The sequence below is a fragment of the Erythranthe guttata genome, chromosome 11, assembly GCF_056151865.1.
Source record: "Erythranthe guttata isolate IM_541 chromosome 11, IM_541, whole genome shotgun sequence".
In the NCBI taxonomy this organism is placed as follows: domain Eukaryota; kingdom Viridiplantae; phylum Streptophyta; class Magnoliopsida; order Lamiales; family Phrymaceae; genus Erythranthe; species Erythranthe guttata.
The window spans coordinates 19772075-19796036 of record NC_142543.1 but is presented as its reverse complement, the minus strand read 5'-3'; the positions used below and the strand labels follow the sequence as shown (position 1 = coordinate 19796036).

The 23962-nt window shown below is 34.5% G+C and overlaps 8 protein-coding genes across 8 annotated transcripts; 4 read left to right on the top strand and 4 right to left on the bottom strand.

Moving 5' to 3' along the window:
* The first annotated feature begins 135 nt into the window (after positions 1-135).
* Positions 136-638, top strand: LOC105961063 (uncharacterized). Its single transcript, XM_012985301.2, has one exon. It carries the CDS (start codon positions 223-225, stop codon positions 439-441), a length of 219 nt encoding a protein of 72 aa, XP_012840755.2. The 5' UTR covers positions 136-222; the 3' UTR covers positions 442-638.
* A 371-nt stretch (positions 639-1009) lies between these two features.
* Positions 1010-1489, bottom strand: LOC105961064 (uncharacterized). Its single transcript, XM_012985302.2, has one exon. The coding sequence runs from the start codon at positions 1370-1372 to the stop codon at positions 1163-1165; it is 210 nt and encodes a 69-aa protein (XP_012840756.1). The 5' UTR covers positions 1373-1489; the 3' UTR covers positions 1010-1162.
* Positions 1490-2244: 755 nt separating this feature from the next.
* LOC105961065 (uncharacterized) lies at positions 2245-3073 on the top strand. Its single transcript, XM_012985303.2, has one exon. It carries the CDS (start codon positions 2297-2299, stop codon positions 2501-2503), a length of 207 nt encoding a protein of 68 aa, XP_012840757.2. The 5' UTR covers positions 2245-2296; the 3' UTR covers positions 2504-3073.
* LOC105961066 (uncharacterized) lies at positions 2777-3255 on the bottom strand. The gene has a single exon (XM_088825120.1). It carries the CDS (start codon positions 3167-3169, stop codon positions 2960-2962), a length of 210 nt encoding a protein of 69 aa, XP_088681246.1. The 5' UTR covers positions 3170-3255; the 3' UTR covers positions 2777-2959.
* A 699-nt stretch (positions 3256-3954) lies between these two features.
* Positions 3955-5530, bottom strand: LOC105961062 (nuclear transport factor 2A). The gene is made up of 2 exons (XM_012985299.2): positions 5124-5530; positions 3955-4348 (listed from the first exon to the last, which is right to left on the bottom strand). The coding sequence occupies exons 1-2, from the start codon at positions 5418-5420 to the stop codon at positions 4274-4276; spliced, it is 372 nt and encodes a 123-aa protein (XP_012840753.1). The 5' UTR covers positions 5421-5530; the 3' UTR covers positions 3955-4273.
* A 713-nt stretch (positions 5531-6243) lies between these two features.
* LOC105956497 (protein FAR1-RELATED SEQUENCE 11-like) lies at positions 6244-8919 on the top strand. Its single transcript, XM_088825721.1, has 2 exons — positions 6244-7445; positions 7530-8919. The coding sequence occupies exons 1-2, from the start codon at positions 6586-6588 to the stop codon at positions 8893-8895; spliced, it is 2226 nt and encodes a 741-aa protein (XP_088681847.1). The 5' UTR covers positions 6244-6585; the 3' UTR covers positions 8896-8919.
* Positions 8920-9682: 763 nt separating this feature from the next.
* On the top strand, positions 9683-12493 carry LOC105961061 (protein NUCLEAR FUSION DEFECTIVE 4). The gene is made up of 3 exons (XM_088825262.1): positions 9683-10272; positions 10651-11573; positions 11667-12493. The coding sequence occupies exons 1-3, from the start codon at positions 9937-9939 to the stop codon at positions 12169-12171; spliced, it is 1764 nt and encodes a 587-aa protein (XP_088681388.1). The 5' UTR covers positions 9683-9936; the 3' UTR covers positions 12172-12493.
* LOC105960831 (Peroxidase superfamily protein) lies at positions 12413-13821 on the bottom strand. The gene is made up of 3 exons (XM_012985042.2): positions 13512-13821; positions 13223-13414; positions 12413-13127 (listed from the first exon to the last, which is right to left on the bottom strand). Exons 1-3 carry the CDS (start codon positions 13716-13718, stop codon positions 12564-12566), a joined length of 963 nt encoding a protein of 320 aa, XP_012840496.2. The 5' UTR covers positions 13719-13821; the 3' UTR covers positions 12413-12563.
* Positions 13822-23962: the final 10141 nt, after the last annotated feature.

Genomic DNA, 23962 nt, shown 5'->3' with positions numbered 1-23962 from the left:
TAATATACTTTCCCCACTTTAGAACTCTACCAGCAAGCAAGTTTAACATCCAATCCATCTTCTCTACTCCTTCTTCTTCATTAAGAAACACCCACCAACACACATTCCCCTACTTCATTACTTATCATTAACAACAACAACACAATCTCTCATCTTATTACTTTTCTTGCAAAAATAAGTGAAAACAGGGTGTGGTGGAAGTGGAACTTATAAATATATATAATGGGGGGTCATGCAGATTGGGGGCCTGTGGTGGTGGCGGTGGCATTGTTCATCTTCCTCTCCCCGGGGTTGCTATTCCAGATTCCGGCTAGGACAAGGGTTGTTGAATTCGGTAACATGTACACCAGTGGAATCTCCATTCTCATTCATTCCCTTTTCTACTTTTGCATCTACACCATCTTAATTGTTGCCATTGGAGTTCATATACATGCTGCCTAGCCTAGCTACAACATCATTTATATATTAATAAATAATGTTCTTTCTTTAGTGATCGTGTTAATTAATCCATAAATTATCTCCTCCTATATATTAATGTTTATGTGCTTCTACTTGGCTTCTTGTCATGTTATAGCATAGATATGTATAATATTGATTTATTATGAGAGAAATATACATAATGATGAGTTAGCATAAGATGATGTAGTTTCTTACATATATTCAATCTTCTTAATTAGTTGTTCATGACATAATTGGGATGATTATTTGACTATCCTATTCCTATGACATGGTCGTCAGTCAACTTAATTAATAGAGGACAAATTCTAGTTTATTTAATAATTGCTTAAATTTGTTGACAAACCCCTTGAAATTGGGCTTGATTTCTTTCTCAAGATTCTAGTCTAAATGCTTATTTAAACTACATGGACCAACCAACAGCTACTTTTAATATATCAATCAAATAATTGTTGTATTCATTCACGAATTGAAGCAGCACTTTGATTAATAATATAAGTAGTAAAAAAAAAAGAATATTAAAGCAATAAAGAAAAGGAAAAACAAATAATGATTTACAAGCAAAGTTGATTGCATAGCATAAAAACAGAGAAGTCGAGTACAGAAAGATGAAGAAAGAAGACAAGATCCATTCATTGTTGGATCGAGGAAAAAAGTAGAGAAAGTAGAAAGAGAAAAATGGCACCGACCGGTAATGAGAATAGGATCAGCCGGTATAGATGTGAACATGAACGGCGAGGATGAGAATAGCATAGAGAGCGAAGAAGATAAGTGTGTGGACGGCAATAGCCTTGCCGTTGGTCTTCATAGTCCCGAACTCCACGTGGCGGTTGTTCCCCGGAATCTCGAAAAGTAGTCCTGGCTGAAGCAGTATGAACAGTACTACTCCTATTAGCACCGGCCCCCAATCCGCCATTTCCAATTACTAATATATATATGAAGCGAATTGAATTGAGAGAGAGAGAGAGAGAGAGAGAGAAGAGAGATCTAGAGAGAGAGAGTAAGTAAATGTAAAAGTAACCGAAAGGAGGAGTCAGGTCAGGTGTGATGAAATGAAACAAGACACTTGTTGGGATTCTCATTCCTCGTTTTTCCCTTTTTTTTATAAATAAGCCCATTAACATTTCCCGAAGCCCACTGGGCTGAATTATGATCAATATTGGGCTGGATTATTATTATTATTATTATTTCTATAATAATTGATTTATTATTTTTAATGTATTGACAATTAATTAATTAATATTGATCCTTGTGTAGAAAAACAGTTAGGAAAGAAAAACTAGAAAATGGCATCATCAAAGAACAGAACACCGTTGTATTTAGGAAAGAATGAAACAAGCATAGTGATAGAGAATATAAATAGAACAAAGGAATATGGAAAGACCACAAATGTATGTGTGTGTCTGTGTCTCTCTCTACTTTCTCTAATGGAATGGTATAATAATACTTAAATGATTAAGCATCAGATACCAAAATTAGTGACTGACTATAGTCTATACATACAGTCAGCTAGAGCCCCACCGCCGCTACTCTATGTTTTCTGTCCAAACACACAAAATATATATATCATATATGAATTGGATTATGGCCATGGGGTAGTAGTATAGTTAGTACAACTCCAATAAAGCAAACATCTAAATAATAATTAAACAAAACGCAGATAGATTAAAGGGGAAACAAAAGTTAAAGTCAAATACTAGCTTAGTGTGCCCCACTCAAATTTAGTGATGATTTTCCCTCCCACTCACCTATACTATACTATATATATTCTCTCCCCATATATATATATATATATATATAATAGAAGAAGGTGAAGTAGAGAGATAGAGAGAATAGAAGAATGAAGGATTATGCAGCAGTAATGATAGGTACAGCACTATTTGCATTTCTCTCGCCTGGTTTGCTGATTCAACTTCCTGGAAAGCATAGGCCCCTCGATTTTCTCAACATGAACACAAGTTTTGTATCCATTTTCATACACACTCTTCTCTACGGTCTTCTTCTTATTCTCTTCCTCCTCATTCTTAACATTCATCTCTATGCTTAATTATATTACCCCTCTCTCTAATTTTAACTTCTGTAATTTATGTCATCTTTTATGTTATTACTCATGTATGTGGTCTTTTCTTCTTTATTTTCCTAGCCCTCAAACACAATATCTGTCATCTTTCACTTTGACAACAAAACTTATAACTGATAATTGAAATAAGGTGTTCTTTTTTTCTTTTTTAATTTACGGATGAGTCCATCAATGGCAGCAACAGCACAAACAACAAACCACGAGGTTAAGTATCCCAGCTAAATGAAACTCAGAAGCACATATGGTAATTAACGTTTCATATGCCCAAGAACCAAGACCATTATTTAAGCATAACTCAATTCAAGACTAAAAATCCAAATTCAAAAAAAAAACACTAGAAGCAAAAGATCCGCTGCAATTTGAACACACACACACAGAGAGAGAGAGAGAGAGAGAGAGAGAGTGGTAATTACTAATTAGTAATTAGCCGATGTACACGTGTACACCAACAGCGAGCAAGAAAATAGAGATTAGAGCAAAGTAAAGAATGGAGTGAACCACGATGGGAGCTGCACCAGTCTGGAAGCTACCGAACTCGATGAACCTGTTGCGGCCCGGAATCTTAAACAGCAGGCCCGGCGTCAACACCACGAACAGAACCACCGCCACAAACACCGGTCCCCAATCCGACATCTCTGCTTCTTCTGCTCCTTTCCCTTTTTTTCCCTGTTTTTTTTTTAATGAATTTAGGTAGAGTGACGACAGATGGTAATACCGGCCCACCACCAAACTTGGGCTTACTATTAACAATATGTACACAACTATCTAGTTGGATTAGGTGTTCAACAATGCCCAGTTAAATTCGGCCTATTAATTACTTATTAAACTAGTTAAATTTTAAATAATGTAACTCTTCAATTTATTTTGATTAATACTCATCTTACCAATCAATTTGTTCCTACTATTACGTGGGATTTGATGCTTGTAACTCTTGATCCGCACATAATCGCACAAACCCCCGTGTGTATGTGTACTTAGTGAATTGTTATTTAACCCTATCAATGGTTACAAACCACCATGTGTGGCATCTAACTCCCCACTATTAACAAACCTGGATATATATATATATATATATATCAGTATGGGCAGTGCAAATTCTATGATGTCAGGATTCAACTTCTTTACCATATCCCCTCCCACATCACCTAGTGGAGTTTATTTTAATTTCTATTCGTGGCTGATAAGAAAGTGAGCTACAAATTTCATGCTTTAGTGATAATATTTCGCAGTACAGTGGATTAAATAGCAAGGAGTGATAGTACCAAACTGGGCATATGCATTCTTAAGAAAGGAAGAGCTGAAAACTGTGCACATCTTCATGCGTCTTGGTGACAATTCAAATGCTCAAATACGACCTTAATAGCTTATAATTTGCTCCTAGTTAGAGAATCACTTAGCTGGAAAAACAAAAATCGAGCTTCAACTGCAAGAGATCCAATATCACAGTGACATGATAAACTATTTAAGAATGTCTACAGAGCAATAAATTGGAAAGTGGGTGGTACATCTCAATTTCCATTCCACTAGATTCAACACAAATCTTTAGATAGTCGACGCAATCAAGTTCAGCTCATTCCATTTTTTTGTAAATAGTCTAAAATCTCCAAAAATAGCCAACAAACCAATAAGCAGATGAATCTCAATACTTTTTTTAACAGTAAAGAATAAAGGACCTCCTCTATGCTGAGGAGCAGTTCATCAAATCCCTGGTCAAGTTCGAATCCTCAACAATGTCAATCAGGCATAATTCAAGCGGAAAATGTCATTCAACACAAAGAGGCTTCCTTGTGCTGTTGGCATCAACTGGAACATCTGTTCGCCAAAAATATGCCATATGATAATTATTTAAAACATTAATCATGAAGAGAAAACATTGGTATCAATTTCAGTTACGCAAATGACAAGAAAAAAATTTAGATATACAACTACCAATTGGAGCATTGAACAGTATTTGCATAGTAAACAAGAAAACTGTAACAGTAAACATACAGCATCAAATATTTAGATCCCCTAAAAGCAGATCTAAATCAAGTAAGCAAATATGCAACTTTCATTCTAATCCAATTCTTATAGCAGTAGATTGAGATTATTCAACTGAACGAAAAGGGAACATTAACATGATTGGGGAATGAATCTGTGCATTTAGATACGAGCTCAGCTAATTAAGACAAAGCATCTTGCTCGCTGCAATGTAACTTGTCGTTAACTCCAAAATTTCATTGCCAGCAATACACAGCATATGTTCAACAACCAAATCAGAAAATTAGGATTTCCAACGATGAGATAAATCATATATGCTCCCAAACTGAGTCTTCATAAATTATTATAAAAAAATAAAAATTGATGACTTAATTCAAGCAGGCTTGCATCACCATCATCTACTAGTTAGTTCCACAACATCCCACCGTATGTTCCAACTAATATATTATGAATCAACAGAAACTGAAGGAAGACAACCAATGAAACCCTAGATCAAATCAAGGAACAAAACGAAAGTAATTGAACAAATCGCAGACAGTCTGATGATTATATCTCTGTGTGAATGGTCTATGCAAAATCATATACAAAAACGTAGAAATGGTGTTACCTGACTGAACTTAAGCGCATGCTGTTCACCGGCGAGCTGGAGATTACCGGAGACGAAAACGAGCATACCGCCAGCGGGGCCGGATGGCTGGCAGTCAACGGTGGAGATTTGATGCTGACACTGCTGAAAGGGAAGGCCGGTGAGCTTGGCGACGATGTTTTGGGATCCCATGATTTTTTGGCCCTCGAAAGTCAACATAGATCCATCTTGATACAAGGTGGCGAGCCCGGCCCGATTAGCATCGAAGGTTGAGTAGTAATGCTCCACAAAAGCCTTGGCCACGGCGTCAGGATCCATTTTCAGAGGTTTGGGGATTTGGTTTAGCAGCAGCAGCGGCGGCGCCTCTTTCTTTCTCCTCTGTTAGTAGCACACGTCAGAGTGGCTTCATCAATCCGTAAATCAATTATTCTTTTTATTTAATCAAAATAAATATTTGAATTAATTTTCTTCTGTAATTTGGATGATCAGCATTAGTTGGGCCATGGCCCAAGTTAATCTATTTGGGTCCATTTTCCAAGTCGTATTTGGTTTGAATATAACAAATTAATTTGTCAAGTCAATATCATACGGACAAGGATCTCATAAAAAAATTATTTATTTAAAATTGTGAACCCTTATTAGATGTTAATTATAATAATAATAGTGTGTCAAATGAAATGAAGACAGAGGTACATATAAATATAAGGGATTTGCTTTTTACCGTTTGAAAAAGGCTATTTACCGTTCAAAAAAACTCTCTCTCTCTCTCTAAAAAAAATTGCTCTCAAGACAATTTCTTCACAAATCATTCTTATTGGTGTGATATACGAACATAAATGAATTTATCGAATGAAGATCGGGATAGCGAACACAGCGAGGTAAAAATTCCGTCTTTTCGATCGAAAAAACTGGGCTAAACATTCAAACGCCCAACTTGGGCGCCCGACAGTGCAGTGCACGCCCATGTTGGGCGTGCAGTTGGCTGTTACACGCCCATTATGGGCGTTTGTAGGCCAACTGCACGCCCAACATGGGCGTGCACTGCACTGTCGGGCGCCCGACTTGGGCTTTTGAATTTTAAACCTTTTTTTTTTTTTTTTTTTTTAAATCAATTTTTTTATGTTTTTTTCAGGACGATACGACTACATTTGAAGTTGATCATACCGATTATTTTACCACTACTCAGTTGTTTGACTCGAAGGATGAGGTAGTGGTTTGGGTGAGGTTCGTTGCAAGAGGTCTTTTTGTGAAAATAGTAAAAAGCAGCAGTCCTAAAAAAAAGATTTTTTTGACTTGTGACCTATTCGGGGAAAAACGAGAATGTCCATCAACTAATCCAGACGCGCGTCCGAGAAGGACCGGTAGCAAAAAAATAGGTTGTGGTTTTCATATTGTCGGAGAACTACGATGGGATGATAGATGGGGGGTCAGAGTAATATACGGGAAGCATAATCATGTTCCGATATACAAGTCCGGGCATGGGATGAGTGCATTGTCTCAGGAGGAGGCGAAGATCATTAGTGATCTGTCACAAAGTCATGTGCCGCCCAAGAAGATTTTGGCTAACTTGAGACAAAATGGTTTGGGTCTCGATGCTTATTCGAAACAAATATACAATGAGAAGGCGAAATTGAAAAGACTATCTAGGGGTGACCGTACAGTGATGCAACATTTGATTGGGTTGCTTGAGGAGCATAACTATTACAAGTGGTTCCGTACTGATGAAACAACACATGCAGTTACTGATTTGATGTGGGCTCACCCTCAATCTGTCGAATTGTTAAGTAAGTTTCCGTACGTATTACTACTTGACAGTACTTACAAAACCAATCAGTACAAATTGCCTTTGTTGGAGATTGTTGGTGTTACTCCTGTCGGGAAAAATTTTACTGTAGCAGTCGCATTTTTGCGCCATGAAAATGAAGACCATTACACATGGGTGTTGCAAAAGCTGAAGAGACTTTTCCCCCCTCAGACTCTACCTAGTGCCATTGTGACGGATCGAGAGTTAGGGCTCATAAAGGCGCTAGAGAATGTATTTCCGACCGTACCTCATCTCTTATGTCTTTGGCACATTAACATGAATGTGGGGCGTCGTGCTTCAAGATGTCTCGGCAATAGTAGGCGTCGCGGCACGGCTTTTGTAGTTGGTACGTGGCAAACCTTGGTAAAATCAGTGTCTGAAGAAGATTTCGCCATGAATTACACAGCTTTGTTGGACGAGTACGCGAATTATCCAGATTTGATTGAGTATCTCCAATACACTTGGCTCGTATACAAAGAGAAATTTGTAAAAGCATGGACGGATCTAATTTTCCATTTGGGTAATACATCGACAAGCAGGTATTTATTTATAAGTTGTTAAATATATATACTTAACTTACTGTCATGTAGTTTATTGAACATAGCATATTCTTAACATATTAGGGTGGAGAGCAACCATAGAGCATTGAAGAGATGGTTGGAATCGTCGACGGGTGGCTTCGACACATTTTGGGCACAGTATCACTCAATGATGAAAGATCAATTTAACGAGATACTAGCCGATTTTGCAAAATCAAAGAGGATTCGGGCCCATACGATCAACGTGCCCGTATTTAAAATATTGTCCAGTGGAATTGTAACACATAATGCTCTGCAGATGTTGGACGATGAGAAGGATGAAGACATAGACGGTTGCGTCTGTTATATGAGGAAATGTCTTGGACTCCCATGCAGACATGAAATTCGTGCAAAGATGAATGCACGACGTGGTGTGTTTTATGCAGAGGATGTCCACATTTTTTGGAGGACATTTATTTCGGGATTCGGGGATTCCCTAGATGAAAGTGTTGGTTCTGTTCCCGACCACAGGTCACAGGCTATTGGCAGGCTAGAAGGGTTAATGAATGATTTGCGTGATCGGTCAGAAATTGAGATCACGGACGTGACAGATGTCATTTTCGAACGAATGCATCCCGGGGCTATGGAAATGAATGAGCCACCAGTACTAGCCTGCCCGAGAGGTAGACCGCGGACGAACTCTACACAGAGGGATTGGTCAGGGCATGAGTTTCCATTATTTCCGGGAGAAGGTGAAGAGTCTGGACGAGGACGAGGACGAGGACGAACACGAGGCAACAGAGGGCGTGGTTCATCTTCTGAGAGATCTAGCCGTGGTCGTGCTCGTTCATCGACCGTGAGTGGACCCGCAATAGGTCAAATTCCCCGACCCCCTTGGATGCGACACCTTCATTTCTGCCTTGTTCCGGAGGTTGTGACGTGGACGGACGTTCAAGGGGATGGTAATTGTGGTTATCGAAGCGTCGCGTGTGCAGTGAAGAACCACGAGAATGATTGGATGGATGTTAGAATGGATGTTTATAACTGTATTAAAACCCACGAAGAGTTCTTCAAGGATTATTTCGGTGGTGGTAATTTAGTGTATCGGGTATTGGCGAGTGTCGCTTATTGGGACAACGCCCCAGCACCCTATGAGAAGTGGATGACTATCACGGACGTGGGCGTGGTTGTGGCAACATATTACAACGCGTTGGTCTTGTCGGCTAGCAGCTTGGGCAATCAGACTTATTTACCACTTTGGGCTCCCGAAGGTGTTTCACAGTTATCTTACGAGATGACTATACTATTTCTTGAATCAGGAAGCCACTTTGTGTATGTGAAGATGAATGACAATTGTCCGCTTCCTCCGTTTGATAGACAGTGGGCGAGGTATAGCAATAATAGTGTTGCATATCTACCAGAGGCGTTGCGGAGTCGACGTGAAATGTGGGATATTCTTAATAGTGTTTGATTTAGTTTTGTTTATTTTGTTGGAATGAATGTGTTACTATTGACATTGTATGTTATAATTATTATTATGTTATGATGTTATAATAAATATTACTATGTTATGATGTTCTAATAATAATAATAATAATAATAATAATAATAATAATAATAATAATAATAATAATAATAATAATAATAATAATAATAATAATAATAAGGCAACCGGGCGCCGGTTCGCCCGTTCGCCCGGGAAACGCCCAAACCGGGCGTCCAAACACTCATTTCACGCCCAAACCGGGCGCCGGCAGCATGAACGGACGCCCACTTTGGGCGTCGGTTCATGCAGCCAGCGCCCGGTTTGGGCGTTTGGCTCTAACTTCCGAAAAATTCAAAAGCCCTACAAATCGATTTGTAGGGCTTTTAAACATGAAATTGGTTGCAAAATCGAGTTACCCATTGCATATAACACATGTAGGTGTTGAAATTACCTGAAAAAATCGAAGCCCAAGCTCGATTTTGGTTGATTTCGAAATTTTTCGAAAAAAAAAAAAATTTCTGAAATTTTTGGAATGGGGGGTAATTGGAGAGAATTTCGAATTTTAGGGGTTTTAGAGAGATAAACTGTTTTTTACTTTGAACGGTAAATAGCAGTTATTAACCCGTAAAGAGCATTTTCTAAATATAATCAATCAGAGTAGAGATGTAATTTGAAAAGTGAGGTTGCTTTGTGTAACACAAAAAAAGTCAGTAGTAACGTGTAGTATGATTGATTACCTTAATTAATTAAATAAATAAATATAAATAAGGATGCCAGAAAGGAATAACTGTACCATGGCCATCGGCCATCGTTGCCTCACCATATTACATCATCATCATCATCATCATTGTCTCAACAAATACATGTATCTAATCAATATTCAAATCAAATCCAAACTTTCCTTCCTTTTTTTTTTTTTTTGTCCCAGAAGGAAATAACCAAATCCCACATCCTATTTCAAGGAAAAAAAAAATTAAAAAACCATCTTAGAAAACATCGAAAAGAAAAGAAGTTGAAGATTGAAAAATGGGTGGTCTGGGCGACAGGCTTTCATCGTTTTTGAATAACAGATGGCTTGTATTTGTGGCTGCAATGTGGATACAATCTTGTGCAGGGATTGGATATTTGTTCGGCAGCATTTCACCGATCATAAAGACCTCTTTAAATTACAATCAAAGGCAGATTGCTCGGTTAGGTGTGGCCAAAGATTTGGGAGACAGCGTGGGATTCCTGGCGGGGAGTTTATCGGAGATTCTGCCATTGTGGGCAGCTCTTCTTATCGGAGCTATTCAGAATTTTGTTGGTTATGGTTGGGTTTGGCTTGTCGTCACCTCTAGAGCCCCTGTTTTGCCATTATGGGCTGTGAGTTTCTTTCTTTCTTTCTTTCTTTCTTTCTTTCTTTTTATTCATTGGTCTGCAACTACTTTTGGTCAATGTATATGATGTATCCAGAGATATGCATATTATTATTATTATTCAGGGGATTGCAGATTAATTGGTGATTATTGATCTGGGAATTTTTATTTTTATTTTTTTATATGTGATGAATATGATCAGCTGAATTTACCTTAAAGATCACATCTTTAGGATTGTAGAAGATTTCAGACATTTGATTTTTAGTTTTTGCCATTGTTCTCATCAAAGGTCAGATGTTTCATTCAATCTGCAATAACAACGTGTAATACGATATTTGAAGCCTTGTACAAAAAAACGAAACATGATTATCGATTTTACTGGCAGATGTGCATACTTATCTTCATAGGAACAAACGGCGAGACATACTTCAACACAGCATCCCTCGTTTCATGTGTCCAAAACTTCCCCAAAAGCCGAGGTCCCGTTGTGGGAATACTAAAGGGCTTTGCTGGTTTGGGCGGTGCCATTTTGACCCAAATATACGCTGTCATGTATTCTCCAGACCATGCCTCCTTAATATTCATGGTCGCTGTGGGGCCCACAATGGTCGTCATTGCTCTTATGTTCATCGTCAGACCCGTCGGTGGTCACAGGCAGCTACGCCAATCCGACGGTTTCAGTTTCTCGATTGTATACTCCGTATGCCTCGTTTTGGCTTCTTATTTGATGGGAGTCATGCTCGTTGAAGATCTGTTCGATTTGAACGAAACCGTTATCAGAATCCTCACCGCGGTTTTATTCATCATTTTGTTGGTTCCCATTGTCATACCTATCACACTGTGCTTTTCGCGGGATCCAAGGGCATTAGTGGAAGAACCACTTCTACAAGATTCGCCGAAACAAGGCCCCGCCAAATCCGAAGAAGAAGATATTATATTCAGTGAAATGGAAGACGAAAAGCCACGTGGAGTGGATATGCTTCCAGCTTTGGAGAGGCAAAAGAGAATGGCACAACTTCAGTCGAGATTAGCACAGGCAGCTGCTGAGGGAGCTGTGAGAATCTCCAAAAGAAGGCCACACAGAGGAGAGGACTTCACTTTGACTGAGGCATTAATAAAAGCCGATTTTTGGCTTATATTTGTCTCTCTCCTATTAGGCTCCGGTTCTGGTTTAACCGTGATCGATAATTTAGGTCAAATGAGCCAGTCTTTGGGGTACGATAATACACACGTATTTGTTTCCATGATTAGCATTTGGAACTTTCTAGGCCGTGTAGGTGGTGGTTATTTCTCCGAGAAAATCGTCAGGTATTATTGATTCTTTATTTGAATTCAGCTCTATGTTATTATATGCTTCAATAATTAGGATCGTATTAAATCTGAATTTTATTAATCAAACAGGGATTATGCATATCCAAGACCAGTAGCAATGGCTGGTGCACAAGTTATAATGGCTTTTGGACATTTCTTCTTTGCTATGGGATGGCCAGGTGCAATGTACTTAGGAACTCTTCTCGTAGGGCTCGGTTATGGATCCCACTGGGCAATTGTACCTGCTGCTGCTTCGGAGCTTTTTGGGCTGAAGAAATTCGGGGCTTTATACAATTTTCTGACATTAGCAAACCCTGCTGGTTCATTAATATTCTCGGGCCTCATTGCCAGCAGCATATACGACCGAGAGGCTGAAAAACAAGCACATGGGCGCATTGGGGATCGAAATGGAATATCCTCATTTTCAAGATTCCTTGTAGCAGATGATCCTCTAAAGTGTGATGGTGCAATTTGCTTCTTCTTGACTTCGATGATCATGTCTGGACTTTGCATCATTGCTGTTGTTTTAAGCATGATTCTTGTTTATCGGACTAAGCCTGTCTATGCTCACCTTTATGGAAGATCTCGCAGGTAAATTTTGACAAGCAATGCGGGTCGGTGATCACTATAGCGGGATATGTATCTCTTTTTTTTTTTTTTTCTATTTTTTGGTGGCCGATTCAGATATTCTGTTTGATGTTGTATCTGTATATTATTACCTATTCTTTGGTAAAATTTTAATCCCAAAGAACAAAACATGTACTGAACGAGAATTGTTTTTGTTCTTCTGTGTTGTAACTTGTTGTTTCACATTATTCATTAGTTCAGAAAAATTCAAGACTGTAAATTTGGATATTCTGTAGTAGCAAAACATTTACTCCCTCACATTTATTACATGTTACTGCATATTTTCACTATGTGTAGAAGTCTTTAAAAAGCAAAAAAAAAAAAACATTATTGTTTGGAAATTCCTTTAGTATTAAAACATCATGAGTTGAAGGCAGAGCAATCCCTCCTAATTTCTCCCTGGTCACCTGTTTTGACACCAACTCTTCCAAGCTTAGTCATAGCTGTAATAAACGCCCCATTAAAATCACCCGGGTTTTGAGCAAAACCCAGCACAGTAGGCTGAGATGCTGGATCAGTGAACAGCACCTGATCAGAAGTAAACAAGCCTTTCCCACCAACCAGATTCTGATAGTAGACATTGTCGAATGTTCGTGGAGTCACTGGATCCATATCAATGGCGATCCTCGGGTCGACATCACGCGGGCACATCTGCATCAGCTGCTGTGCATAATTCGGATCCAGGGTCGGGTCAATCGGATTGGAATATATCCGGTCCGCAAAACGGTTGCAGTGTGAAAACCCGAGCGTGTGGCAACCTGACAGTGCAACCATATCGGTTTGTGACAGACCATGACTGGCAAACATTGTGTTGAGCTGGCCAAGATTGAAATGGGGATCCGGCAAATTTCCTGCCACCCGAGAAGCTTGAGAAACGAGACCGTCACGCCTCCCCAGTTCTACGTTGTATGCGGGACCCCCTGCCTGATAATAATCATTTACAAATAATGTATATATAAGTTTGTTATTATTTCTAAAAAAATCATAAAAAGGGAATTCATTATATAAATTGTGATTACCAGGAGGACAACATCTCTGGCAGCAAGAGCTAAAATGTCAGCACATGATACAATCCCAGGGCATTGAGCTTCTACTGCTAGTTTTGCCTTTGAAACAGTGTCGAATCCATCTCCTGCTAGAGATAGATTGTCCGGGGAATCTTTTTCAGCATCGTTATTCGGTGACGCTATTAGAACAGATGCATCACACCCCTATGTACGTACAATATATTGCATAATTTTGGTAAAGTTGTTGAAAAACTTGTTAGTTTATGTAAATTAGTACGTTAAAAGGGATGAACATACATACATCAACAAAGCAGTCGTGGAAAAAGAGGCGAACAGTGGCAGGAATGGTAACGAAAGTCTGGTTTATCTTTGTTACGACAACCTGACGAACGATACCCTCCACATTCGGACAACTTGAACCGTAAAAATTCAGCAGCAATTGGCCTTGTCCGCTCCTCACAAGTATCAAAATTGTCAATAGCCACAAACTCTTACAGGTTTTCTCCATCCTTCCCTCTGTTTTTTGTGTGTGTGAGAATTGATAATTGTCCAAACTTGGTGTAATATATACTTGAATACAACAGTTATACAATATTAGCTATACGATGATGTAATGATGTGATGACTCTATAAAAGAAAAAAAAAAACATTAATTTGCTAACATAAAGTAAGCTGTATACTTGGTCTAATGCTGGAGGCTTTACAGAAATTATTGTATCAATAATTCTCCACCAATGAAACGTAGCATAACAAATGTTACTACAATTATCCAAGGGGAAATTAAGAATTATTTTTTACTTAAAAAACTTTGTCATATTTAAGGTTTAATAATCCATCTTTGAATATTTCTTCTCTCGCTATCTGAGATATGGTAAGCCACCGCCCACCAGATTTGTATATAGGGATTATTATTTAATATTTAATATAATTAGAAGAAGCTTCAGTGACTCAATCAATAATTTGATAAATTCTCATTAATGTAGCTAAGCTAGCTCATTTATCAAAGTCTTGAAACAATAAACTAATTTACTTGTTAATTACTCTCTCCTTTCGAATAATTTATATATATATACAACAACTAGGTAAGGTGAGGTTAGTAGTAGTAGAGTGTATTAATACCTTTTCTAGATTTCCCAAATTGTTTTAATTTGACTAATAGCGAAAATGACATTGTAACAAATCATATCTGCTATACCATATTCTGCGTTTTCCAATTCCCACATGTAAAGGAAACAAGAATTTGTCTATTATTCATGCTAATACGCCACCTTTTTTTCCAGCTACAGTGTCAACCTTGTGCATTAATAATTTAGGATTAAAGTGTTAATCTGTATTTTTAAGGAAACTTGTATATAAATAATGAGATTTACAAATCAATAATACACATATATATATATATATATATATATATATATATATATATATATATATATATATATATATATATATATATATATATATATATATATATATATATATATATATATTGATGGTGCTCGAAATTCGCACCCTCAAGACCTCCTCCAAAACCCTACTCTTGGTATTGCCGAAAAGTCCATCGCTCGTCGGATCGAAGAACGCGACACCAAAAAGCGGATAAAGAAGAGAGAGAGAGAGAGAGAGAGGGCCCGTTTGATTGCTCTTAATGAGCCTCTTAATGACAACTTTGCTGATTCGGTAAGCATTTGGACCATTCAGGGCATTTGGTAGCAATAGCTGAATGGTTCCAAAAGGATCTGAACTATTCAGCCGGAAAATGATTGCTGACCGAATAAGTGCATAATTGAATGATGATTGTACCCTCTTTACCCTCGTTTATTGCTACCTGCGCAACACCCTTTTTTCTTTCTCAAAGTGTTCTCCACTTTTATATTGATTAATTATATTTTTTCCATCTCAGTTATTATTAAATTATTCTTTTGTCTTTATCCATTTATCAATTTGCCTCTTATATATTAAAATCAATTGGTCTCTTAAATATTAAAATCAATTTCTAATGTATATTAACAAAATTGTTTCATTTATTTTAACAAAATAATACGTATGTAAATTCCATCATTTGTTTTAACAAAAAATAATATGCGTTACTTGTCTTTAAAAAGTCTTCATGGAGCTTTCAACTTTCAACCCAAATACTTTTATTTTTGTCCATAAAACTTCTTTTGAGATGTAGAATAATTTATGTGGAATATTTTCGTATTTTACTAATTCAGTTAACCATGCTAAAAGATTATATTTATACATATATGTCTATAATAATTCAATTAACAAATATTTTAGTATTTAGCCAAGGTTAACAGTAACATGATATTATTCAGACATTACTGATCTTAAATCATCAAACGAGCTTAATGGTTCATCATTTAGTATTCAGACACAATTCTTAATCATTCAGCTATGAATTCAGCATTCAGCATTCAGTGCTTAATCGTATCAAACAAGGCCAGAGTTTGTAGAGAGAAAATATTATTGATTGTGTGTCAAAGCGTGACCCTAATTAGGGTTTATACATGTATTTATATAGGGAAATTATACTAGGTCAAAATTATCTCTCTGGCCCACTTTCAAAATGGTTCGGCCCAAGTTTGCCAAAATGGGCCCCATCATCTAGTCCCCTATTCTCTAGTGAACCTAATGAGGCGGTTCACTTGAGAATAACCATCCTTTTTTTCCAAACAAAATGCAGGCTAACATGCTACAATAATTGCGCAGTACTTCGATTACTTCGCCAACCGCATAGCCTTGACTTTTTATGTTTGTTTTTGAAACATGCGTTTATTGAAGTATCATTGTTTTATTCTTGTTTGATTTTTATATCCATAAATATTTCCTTCGAGCGAGCGCAATTAGCTCCACCATATGACCGTTCATAATTTACTTTTTGGACCGAAGTCGCGGGGATCTCCCAACTTTTTCATGTACTTTCAACTACCTTTTGGGCCGAAGCCGCGGGAGTCTTCCAATCCTTTTCACGTACTTTCTCAACTACCTTTTGGGCCGAAGCCGCGGGAGTCTTCCAACCCTTTTCACGTTCTTTCTCAACTACCTTTTGGGCCGAAGCCGCGGGGATCTTCCAACCCTTTTCACGTACTTTCAACTACCTTTTGGGCCGAAGCCGCGGGGATCTTCCAACCCTTTTCACAGACTTTCAACTACCTTTTGGGCCGAAGCCGCGGGGATCTTCCAACCCTTTTCACATATTTTCAACTACCTTTTGGGCCAAAGCCTCGGGGATCTTTCAACCCTTTTTCACATATTTTCAACTACCTTTTGGGCCGGAGCCACGGGAATCTTCCAACCCTTGCGAACAATTAGCTTTTTTTGTTTGTTTCTTTGTTTCCTTTTTTTTTTTCCGCTGCAAAACAGCCATCGAAGTTGTTGGACGTTCATCTCATACCGAAGGAACTTCTAAATTCTCCTTATTCTAGCAGATCACCGGCGTAGCTTCAAGAAGGTTGAGCTCCATCATCTTTTTCGAATCTCCTCGAGGAACCGTGGAGGGGAGTTTTGAGCTTCCCCGAATCAGTTTTCGAGAGGTGTCTTCATGTCTTATCTCTTGCCCATGTTGATTCGAGCTTATGAGCTCAAACGCGAGCCCCCGCGAGCTTCCAGAAATCTCGTGCCGACAAAGGAATTTGTGCTCCAGGAAAGCTTAACCCCTTTTTCTTTTTTTTTTTTTTTTTTTGACAAAAGATAATATCATTAATTTTACAACTTTGTTTGTTCGTGCTCGCGGTAATCCCAAATCAGCTCGCACCGGCTGAAATCCAAATATGCATATTAAGCGACCTAAAACTAATCGAGGCACAAAAATGTAGCGAGTTGCTTAAATAATACAAATATGGAAAATAAGAGATACAAATCAGAGTCGATAACAAAGAGTTAAATTGGGAAAAACCCTAAAAGATTCTTAAACTGTGAAGACGAAGAAAAATAAATAATATATCTAGCATACAAATTTCCCTTTATAATTGTTGAGCCTTTTTCCAATAACTTCGGTGAACATGGTCCACATAATAAAAACAAAAAAAAAATAGAAGCATAGCAGACTCACAAAAATAATTAGATCGAGATGAATTAGGGCTCTAAGAGTAGAAATTGGTCCCGTAACCACTATTCAATTTTACGACAAAAAACAAGAAAATTCAATTGAACTACTAACATGCACGAATTTCTAAGGCAGCATACGATTCAATAACATAAAATTGTTCATGCGAACTACTGCTAAACTTCAAAAACCTAAACATGCAATTTTATTTATTTACATGCTTCAAATATTAGGCAGATCACATTCAAATTGGTTCGGCAAAAAATCATATAATTGGTATGCATAAGAATTCACAAGATGAGAAATACAGAAATTTGAATAACACCTAAAGAGGATTTCCATGGAGTTCTAAACCATCGTTTTAATTAATCAATTAAATCTCTAATTGCTCATATCTTTCAACAATTAATTCATTATTATTATTCCCATGACTGAAAGGCAAAATTGATTAGCATAAAAGCCATATTGCTATCATCACACTAGCGATCATATAAATATATCCAAATTAACAAAGCATAAGTCCGGGATAACATCAATCTTCAAAAAAATTCACAAATAATTAAAAATTTATAGGGGATTTATATTTATCATAATCTTCCCTTAATTTATTGCTCAACGTCTCAACTCGACTCGAAGTTCCCACAGACGGCGCCACTTGATGGTGCTCGAAATTCGCACCCTCAAGACCTCCTCCAAAACCCTACTCTTGGTATTGCCGAAAAGTCCATCGCTCGTCGGATCGAAGAACGCGACACCAAAAAGCGGATAAAGAAGAGAGAGAGAGAGAGTTTGTAGAGAGAAAATATTATTGATTGTGTGTCAAAGCGTGACCCTAATTAGGATTTATACATGTATTTATATAGGGAAATTATACTAGGTCAAAATTATCTCTCTGGCCCACTTTCAAAATGGTTCGGCCCAAGTTTGCCAAAATGGGCCCCATCATATATTTTTATTGTTTGACTATTATTAATTTAAGGATTAGGCACGCAAAGCTGGCAAATAGTTCTCTAATTTATACCCAATTTAAAGCAATTTTTTTTAACTAGTTGAAAACCAAATAGTTCGCATGCGCCTGAATCCACGTACTCCTTCATCATTTTGTTTATTGGAGTACTTATCAGATTACTATATATGTATCCCTATACTATGCATGCAATATACATGCAACTTTTTATAAATTCGATCTTGTAGATGCTATATCGAATGGAATATATTAAGTAGCATATTATTGTATATATAATTCGGAGGTGTATAATATTTTTAGCATACAAAAAATCATATACACATGAAAGTGGCTACATATCAAACCATGCAAGTAGTTTTTTCCATGGATTGTGAATGAATTTAACATTTTCCATTTATATGTAAAATTAAATTAATTAAAATTTCGGTTTTTTTTTTTTCGTTAAGGTTATATAATTGTTTAGGGTAAATTACACCCACACCCCTGAGGTATGCTTAAATAACTTTAAGGTCTATGTAGTATAGATAATTACACTTACCCCCTTGAAACGTAGTTATAATCTCTAATGGCATAATGAATTGGGTACGTTATTACGATAGAATTCTAACGCACTATTGGTTTCAGGAAGTGGTGGATACAACAAATAGTTATGAGTGATTTAAGAAATATTGGGGGAGCCATGTCACACCATAACTCCCCGTAACTCTATGTTATCTCCACCACTAGCTAAAAGGAATAGTACATTAGAACCCTATCGGAATAATGTATCCAATGCATTATTCCGTTAGAGTTTCTAACTACATTTCAGGGGGTGAGTGTAATTATCGATACCATAGGAACCTTAAAATTATTTAAGCATACCTCAGGGGTGTGGGTGTAATTTACCCAATCTATATAATATATAAAAGTTGAATTGCATAGCTAATTGATTGACATTTGCCAATTACAATTGATGACATGTAATCAATTTCATCCCAAGTGGCGAATTGATTGGTGGAAATAAATCATCAAAAAACATGTCATCATTTTCCAAAATTAGAGGTAATTAAATATATTTAATTATTTTATTAATATATTTATATCCTACCATTTATAAAATGCTCTAAATATATCAACTTTCTTAGAAACCCTAAATAAATTTATTTTTTTTATTTCATTTTATAATTAATTTAATTTGAATTTAGTCAAATTCGATTTAAAATCTTCCCTTATTATAATTGCATGATTGGTGGCGTTACGAATTTTTTTAATTTTAATTCATAAAATTGGATTTATATTAAAAAAAAATATTGCAGAATAAATTATTTGATATTATACATTTTACATGAGCATGACAAGAGAATATGTATTTTTTTTACTAATTTAATATTATATATTAATATTATCTGTAAAAAAGAAAGATACATGTTTGAATTTACTATCTTGCAAAAATTGACACTATTTGTTATGCCATGTGTAGAGTAATGTACTCCCAATTATGTACCATATTGAAAATCATACTACATGAGTTTCATTTTATTATTTAAATAACTATTTTTTCTTCACTGAATCCAGTGGCAATAAATTTTACGATTGATTTAACCTTTTAAATTATATACTAATTAAAATACAAATTTTATCATGATTATACTAATATATTGAATAACCTAAGTGAAGCTTAATCAAATCATAAAAAAATGAATTGATTTTATATATTTCAAAATATAATAATATATATCTATATAATATATAAAAGTTGAATTCCATAGCTAATTGATTGACATTTGGCAATTTTAATTGATGACATGTCCTCAATTTCATCCCAAGTGGCGAATTGATTGATCGAAATAAATCATAGAAAAACATGTCATCGTTTTCCAAAATTAAAGGTAATTAAATATATTTAATTATTTTATTAATATATTTATATCCTACCATTTATAAAATGCTCTTAATATATCAACTTTCTTGGAAACCCTAAATAAATTATTTTTGAATTTAATTTTATAATTAATTTAATTTGAATTTAGTTAAATTCGATTTAAAATCTCCTCTTATTATAATTGCATGATTGGTGGTGTTACGAATTATTATAATTTTAATTCATAAACTTGGATTTATATTAAAAATAATATTTCAGAATAAATTATTAGATATTATACATTTTACATGAACATGACTAGAGAATATGCATTTTTTTAATAATTTAATATTATCTATTAATATTATCTGTAAAAAAGAAAGATACGTGTTTGAATTTACTATCTTGCGAAAATTGACACTATTTGTTATGCCATGTGTCGAGTAATGTACTCCCAATTATTTACCAAACTGAAAATTATACTACATGAATTTCATGTTATAGTTTAAATAATTATTTTTTCTTCACTGAATCCAGTGACAATCAATTTTACGATTGATTTAACCTTTTAAATTATGTACTAATTACAATACAAATTTTATCATGATTATACTAATAAATTGAATAACCTGAGTTATGTTTAATCAATTGATAAAAAAAACGAATTGATTTTATATATTTCAAAATATAATAATTCTCTTTGGTATTAAATTCATTTATCCACTTTATTTAATGGCTAACATTAAGAATATCAATTGTTTTGTTTAAAATGTATAATGGTCGTATATACTATATATTGTATTCCACTAATAAGTATTTCATTATAACTCTAATAAATATAGTTAAATATCTAGAGCAACACTAACCCAAAAGTATCAAAATGAGTTTGCAAGTATTTATGTGCTATTTAATATTTTATTTTGATATTTATCTAAATGTATTTGCTCCAACCATAGGTATTAAATAGTTGTTAATTAAATATATCTAATTGCCATATGTTATTTTCTAAATGGACACTAAGATGGTTAAATTCATAACTCATGTTTGATATTTTATACTCCATGATTGCATAATGTATTTTTACATTCTGAAAGATGAAATATCAAAATACCTCATTTCATAACTCTATTAGAATTAAAAATTACTATTTTGGAGTATAAAAATGGTGGTTAAATGTTTTGATAGCTCATTTAATAATGCCACTCGAAGTGCTCTTGCCGTAAATAGTTTATATTAATAATTCCCCTAATGTTTGTTTCCGTCTTACATTGACCCCCTTATGGTATGATTTTTCAAGGAATTTTTAATCCTTATTATACCCTGCACACACGACATTTCTTTATGGTACTTTTTAAAGACAAAAATTACCCTTAGGTGAACTTTACACGAAATCTTTTTTCTTCTTAAATAACACTTTCACAAATTTTTATTATTACCATAACCACCCATGAGGGTAACTTTTGAGTTTAAAATGTACGATAAAAGAAATGTCACGTCTGCAAGGGTAGACTCCATATTTTTTGGGACATTATATGGAATTAAAAAGATTCCGTAAAAAAATCAACCATAAGGGGGTCGTGTAAGACATAAACAACCATCAGGAGAATTTCGGTAATCACCGATAAGTTGGGGTGTTTTCTGTAATTTAGCCTAAGTTCAAGAGGATTTTCATAATTTATCTTATTAACAATGATTATTGTTCTTTTACGTCTTAACGTTTGCTTATACCCTTATAATATTTTAAATAATTTTAATGTCAGTTTGATAATATAATAAATATTAATTTCTAATATATTTAATATGTGTTTTTTTATGGTTCATGCAGCTACCACACATAAGAAATTTGATATAAATGTTCGAGATTGAATATAATTATTTATTTATACTAAATAATAGATCATTGCAAAAACAGATCTGTAAATTAGAATTTGTGATTAATATTAGTTTTGGAATTAAAATTATAATTAAGATTCTTTGAATTAGTAGTAGTAATACTAGAAATGGGATTCATACTGTGATTAGGATTATTATAATATTAGATTATGATTAATATTAGTATTAGAATTATAATTAAGATTATGATTATGCTTAGTACGATAATTAGTGATATATATTAGTATTAGGAATATGATTAACATTAGGATTATTGGAATTAGAATTATAATTAAGATTAGAATTAGAATTAACATTAGCATCATTAGTATTAAAATTATTAGGCTTATGATTAGTGTTAGAAATAGGATTATGATTATGATTATGATTCGAACTATGATTAGTGTTATGAATAGAATTAGGAATACGATAAGGATTTGGATAATATTAGAATTACAATCATAATTAGCATATTTAGATTATCATTAGCATCAAAATTAGTATTAGCAATAACATTAACAATATTAACATATTAGTATTAGTAACATTATTAATAATAGAATTAGTATTAATATTAGTATTAGTAATAGTATTAGTATTGGTATTAGTATTAGTATTAGTATTAGTATTAGTATTGGTATTAATATTAGTATTAGTATAAATATTAGTATTAACATAAGTATAAGTATCCGTATCAATATTATTATCGATACATGTATAAGTACCACAATATGTATCAGTACCACAATATGTATCAGTACCAATATCAGTATCATTATTAGTATCGATATCAGTATCAGTATCAGTATCAGTATCAATATCGGTATCGATATCAGTTTCTGTATATATGTATATGTATCATTAGCATTCGATCATTAGCAATAAAATTAGTTTTAGCATTTATATTAGTATTAGTAATGATATTAGTATTAATATTACTATTAGTAATAGTATTAGTATTAATATCAGTATAAGTATCCATATCAGTATTAGTATCGATATCAGTACCAATATCAGTATAAGTATCAGTATCGGTATCAGTATCAGTATCAGTATCAGTATCAGTATTAGTATCGGTATCAGTATCAGTATCAGTTTCAGTATATGTATCAGTATCAGTTTCAGTATCAGTTTCAGTATCAGTATCAGTATCAGTATCGGTATCAGTATCAGTATCAGTTTCAGTGTATGTATCAGTATCGGTATCAGTTTCAGTATCAATATAAGTATGAGTATCAATATTAGTATCAATTTCAGTATCAATATCAGTATTAGTATCAATATTAATATTAGTATCAATATTATTAGTATAATATTAGTATTAGTATTACTATTTTTATAGCATCAGTATCAGTATGAGTAAAAATATTAGTATCAGTATTTGTATGAGTATCAGTATTAGTAATAGTATTAGTATTAATATTAATATTAATATTACTATAAGTATGCATATGACTATCAACATCATTATCAGTATTAACATCAGTATCAATATCAATATCAGTATCAGTGTCAGTATCACTATCACTATCGGTATCAGTATCAATATCAGTAAGTATTAGTATTAGTATTAGTATTAGTATTAGTATTAGTAATAATATTATACTAATTATACTGATATGAATACTAATATTGATACTAATACTGATATTGATACTGAAATTGATACTAATATTGATACTCATATTAGTATTAATATTACTATTTTTATCAGCATGAGTATCAGTATGAGTAACAATATTAGTATATGTATTAATATGAGTATCATTATTAGTAATAGTATTAGTATTAATATTAATATTACTATGAGTATCAATATGACTATCAACATCATTATCAGTATTAACATCAGTATCAGTATCAATATCAGTATCAGTATCAGCATCACTATCACTATCACTATCAGTATTTGTATCAATATCAGTAAGTATTAGTATTAGTATTAGTATTAGTTATTAGTATAAGTATTAGTATTAGTATTAGTATAAGTATTAGTATTAGTATTAGTATTAGTATTAGAATTAG

Excerpts from the sequence above, each read along its gene's own strand:
- LOC105961063 (XM_012985301.2), top strand. The coding sequence starts at position 223 with ATGGGGGGTCATGCAGATTGGGGGCCTGTGGTGGTGGCGGTGGCATTG.
- LOC105961065 (XM_012985303.2), top strand. The coding sequence starts at position 2,297 with ATGAAGGATTATGCAGCAGTAATGATAGGTACAGCACTATTTGCATTT.
- LOC105961066 (XM_088825120.1), bottom strand. The coding sequence starts at position 3,169 with ATGTCGGATTGGGGACCGGTGTTTGTGGCGGTGGTTCTGTTCGTGGTG.
- LOC105960831 (XM_012985042.2), bottom strand. The coding sequence starts at position 13,718 with ATGGAGAAAACCTGTAAGAGTTTGTGGCTATTGACAATTTTGATACTT. Across the intron at positions 13,415-13,511 it reads TCCACGACTGCTTTGTTGAT|GGGTGTGATGCATCTGTTCT; the intron begins GTATGTATGTTC and ends GTACGTACATAG. Across the intron at positions 13,128-13,222 it reads CCAGAGATGTTGTCCTCCTG|GCAGGGGGTCCCGCATACAA; the intron begins GTAATCACAATT and ends GATTATTATCAG.
- LOC105961062 (XM_012985299.2), bottom strand. The coding sequence starts at position 5,420 with ATGGATCCTGACGCCGTGGCCAAGGCTTTTGTGGAGCATTACTACTCA. Across the intron at positions 4,349-5,123 it reads ATGCGCTTAAGTTCAGTCAG|ATGTTCCAGTTGATGCCAAC; the intron begins GTAACACCATTT and ends TTTGGCGAACAG.
- LOC105961064 (XM_012985302.2), bottom strand. The coding sequence starts at position 1,372 with ATGGCGGATTGGGGGCCGGTGCTAATAGGAGTAGTACTGTTCATACTG.
- LOC105956497 (XM_088825721.1), top strand. The coding sequence starts at position 6,586 with ATGAGTGCATTGTCTCAGGAGGAGGCGAAGATCATTAGTGATCTGTCA. Across the intron at positions 7,446-7,529 it reads GGTAATACATCGACAAGCAG|GGTGGAGAGCAACCATAGAG; the intron begins GTATTTATTTAT and ends TTAACATATTAG.
- LOC105961061 (XM_088825262.1), top strand. The coding sequence starts at position 9,937 with ATGGGTGGTCTGGGCGACAGGCTTTCATCGTTTTTGAATAACAGATGG. Across the intron at positions 10,273-10,650 it reads CTGTTTTGCCATTATGGGCT|ATGTGCATACTTATCTTCAT; the intron begins GTGAGTTTCTTT and ends TTTTACTGGCAG. Across the intron at positions 11,574-11,666 it reads TTCTCCGAGAAAATCGTCAG|GGATTATGCATATCCAAGAC; the intron begins GTATTATTGATT and ends TTAATCAAACAG.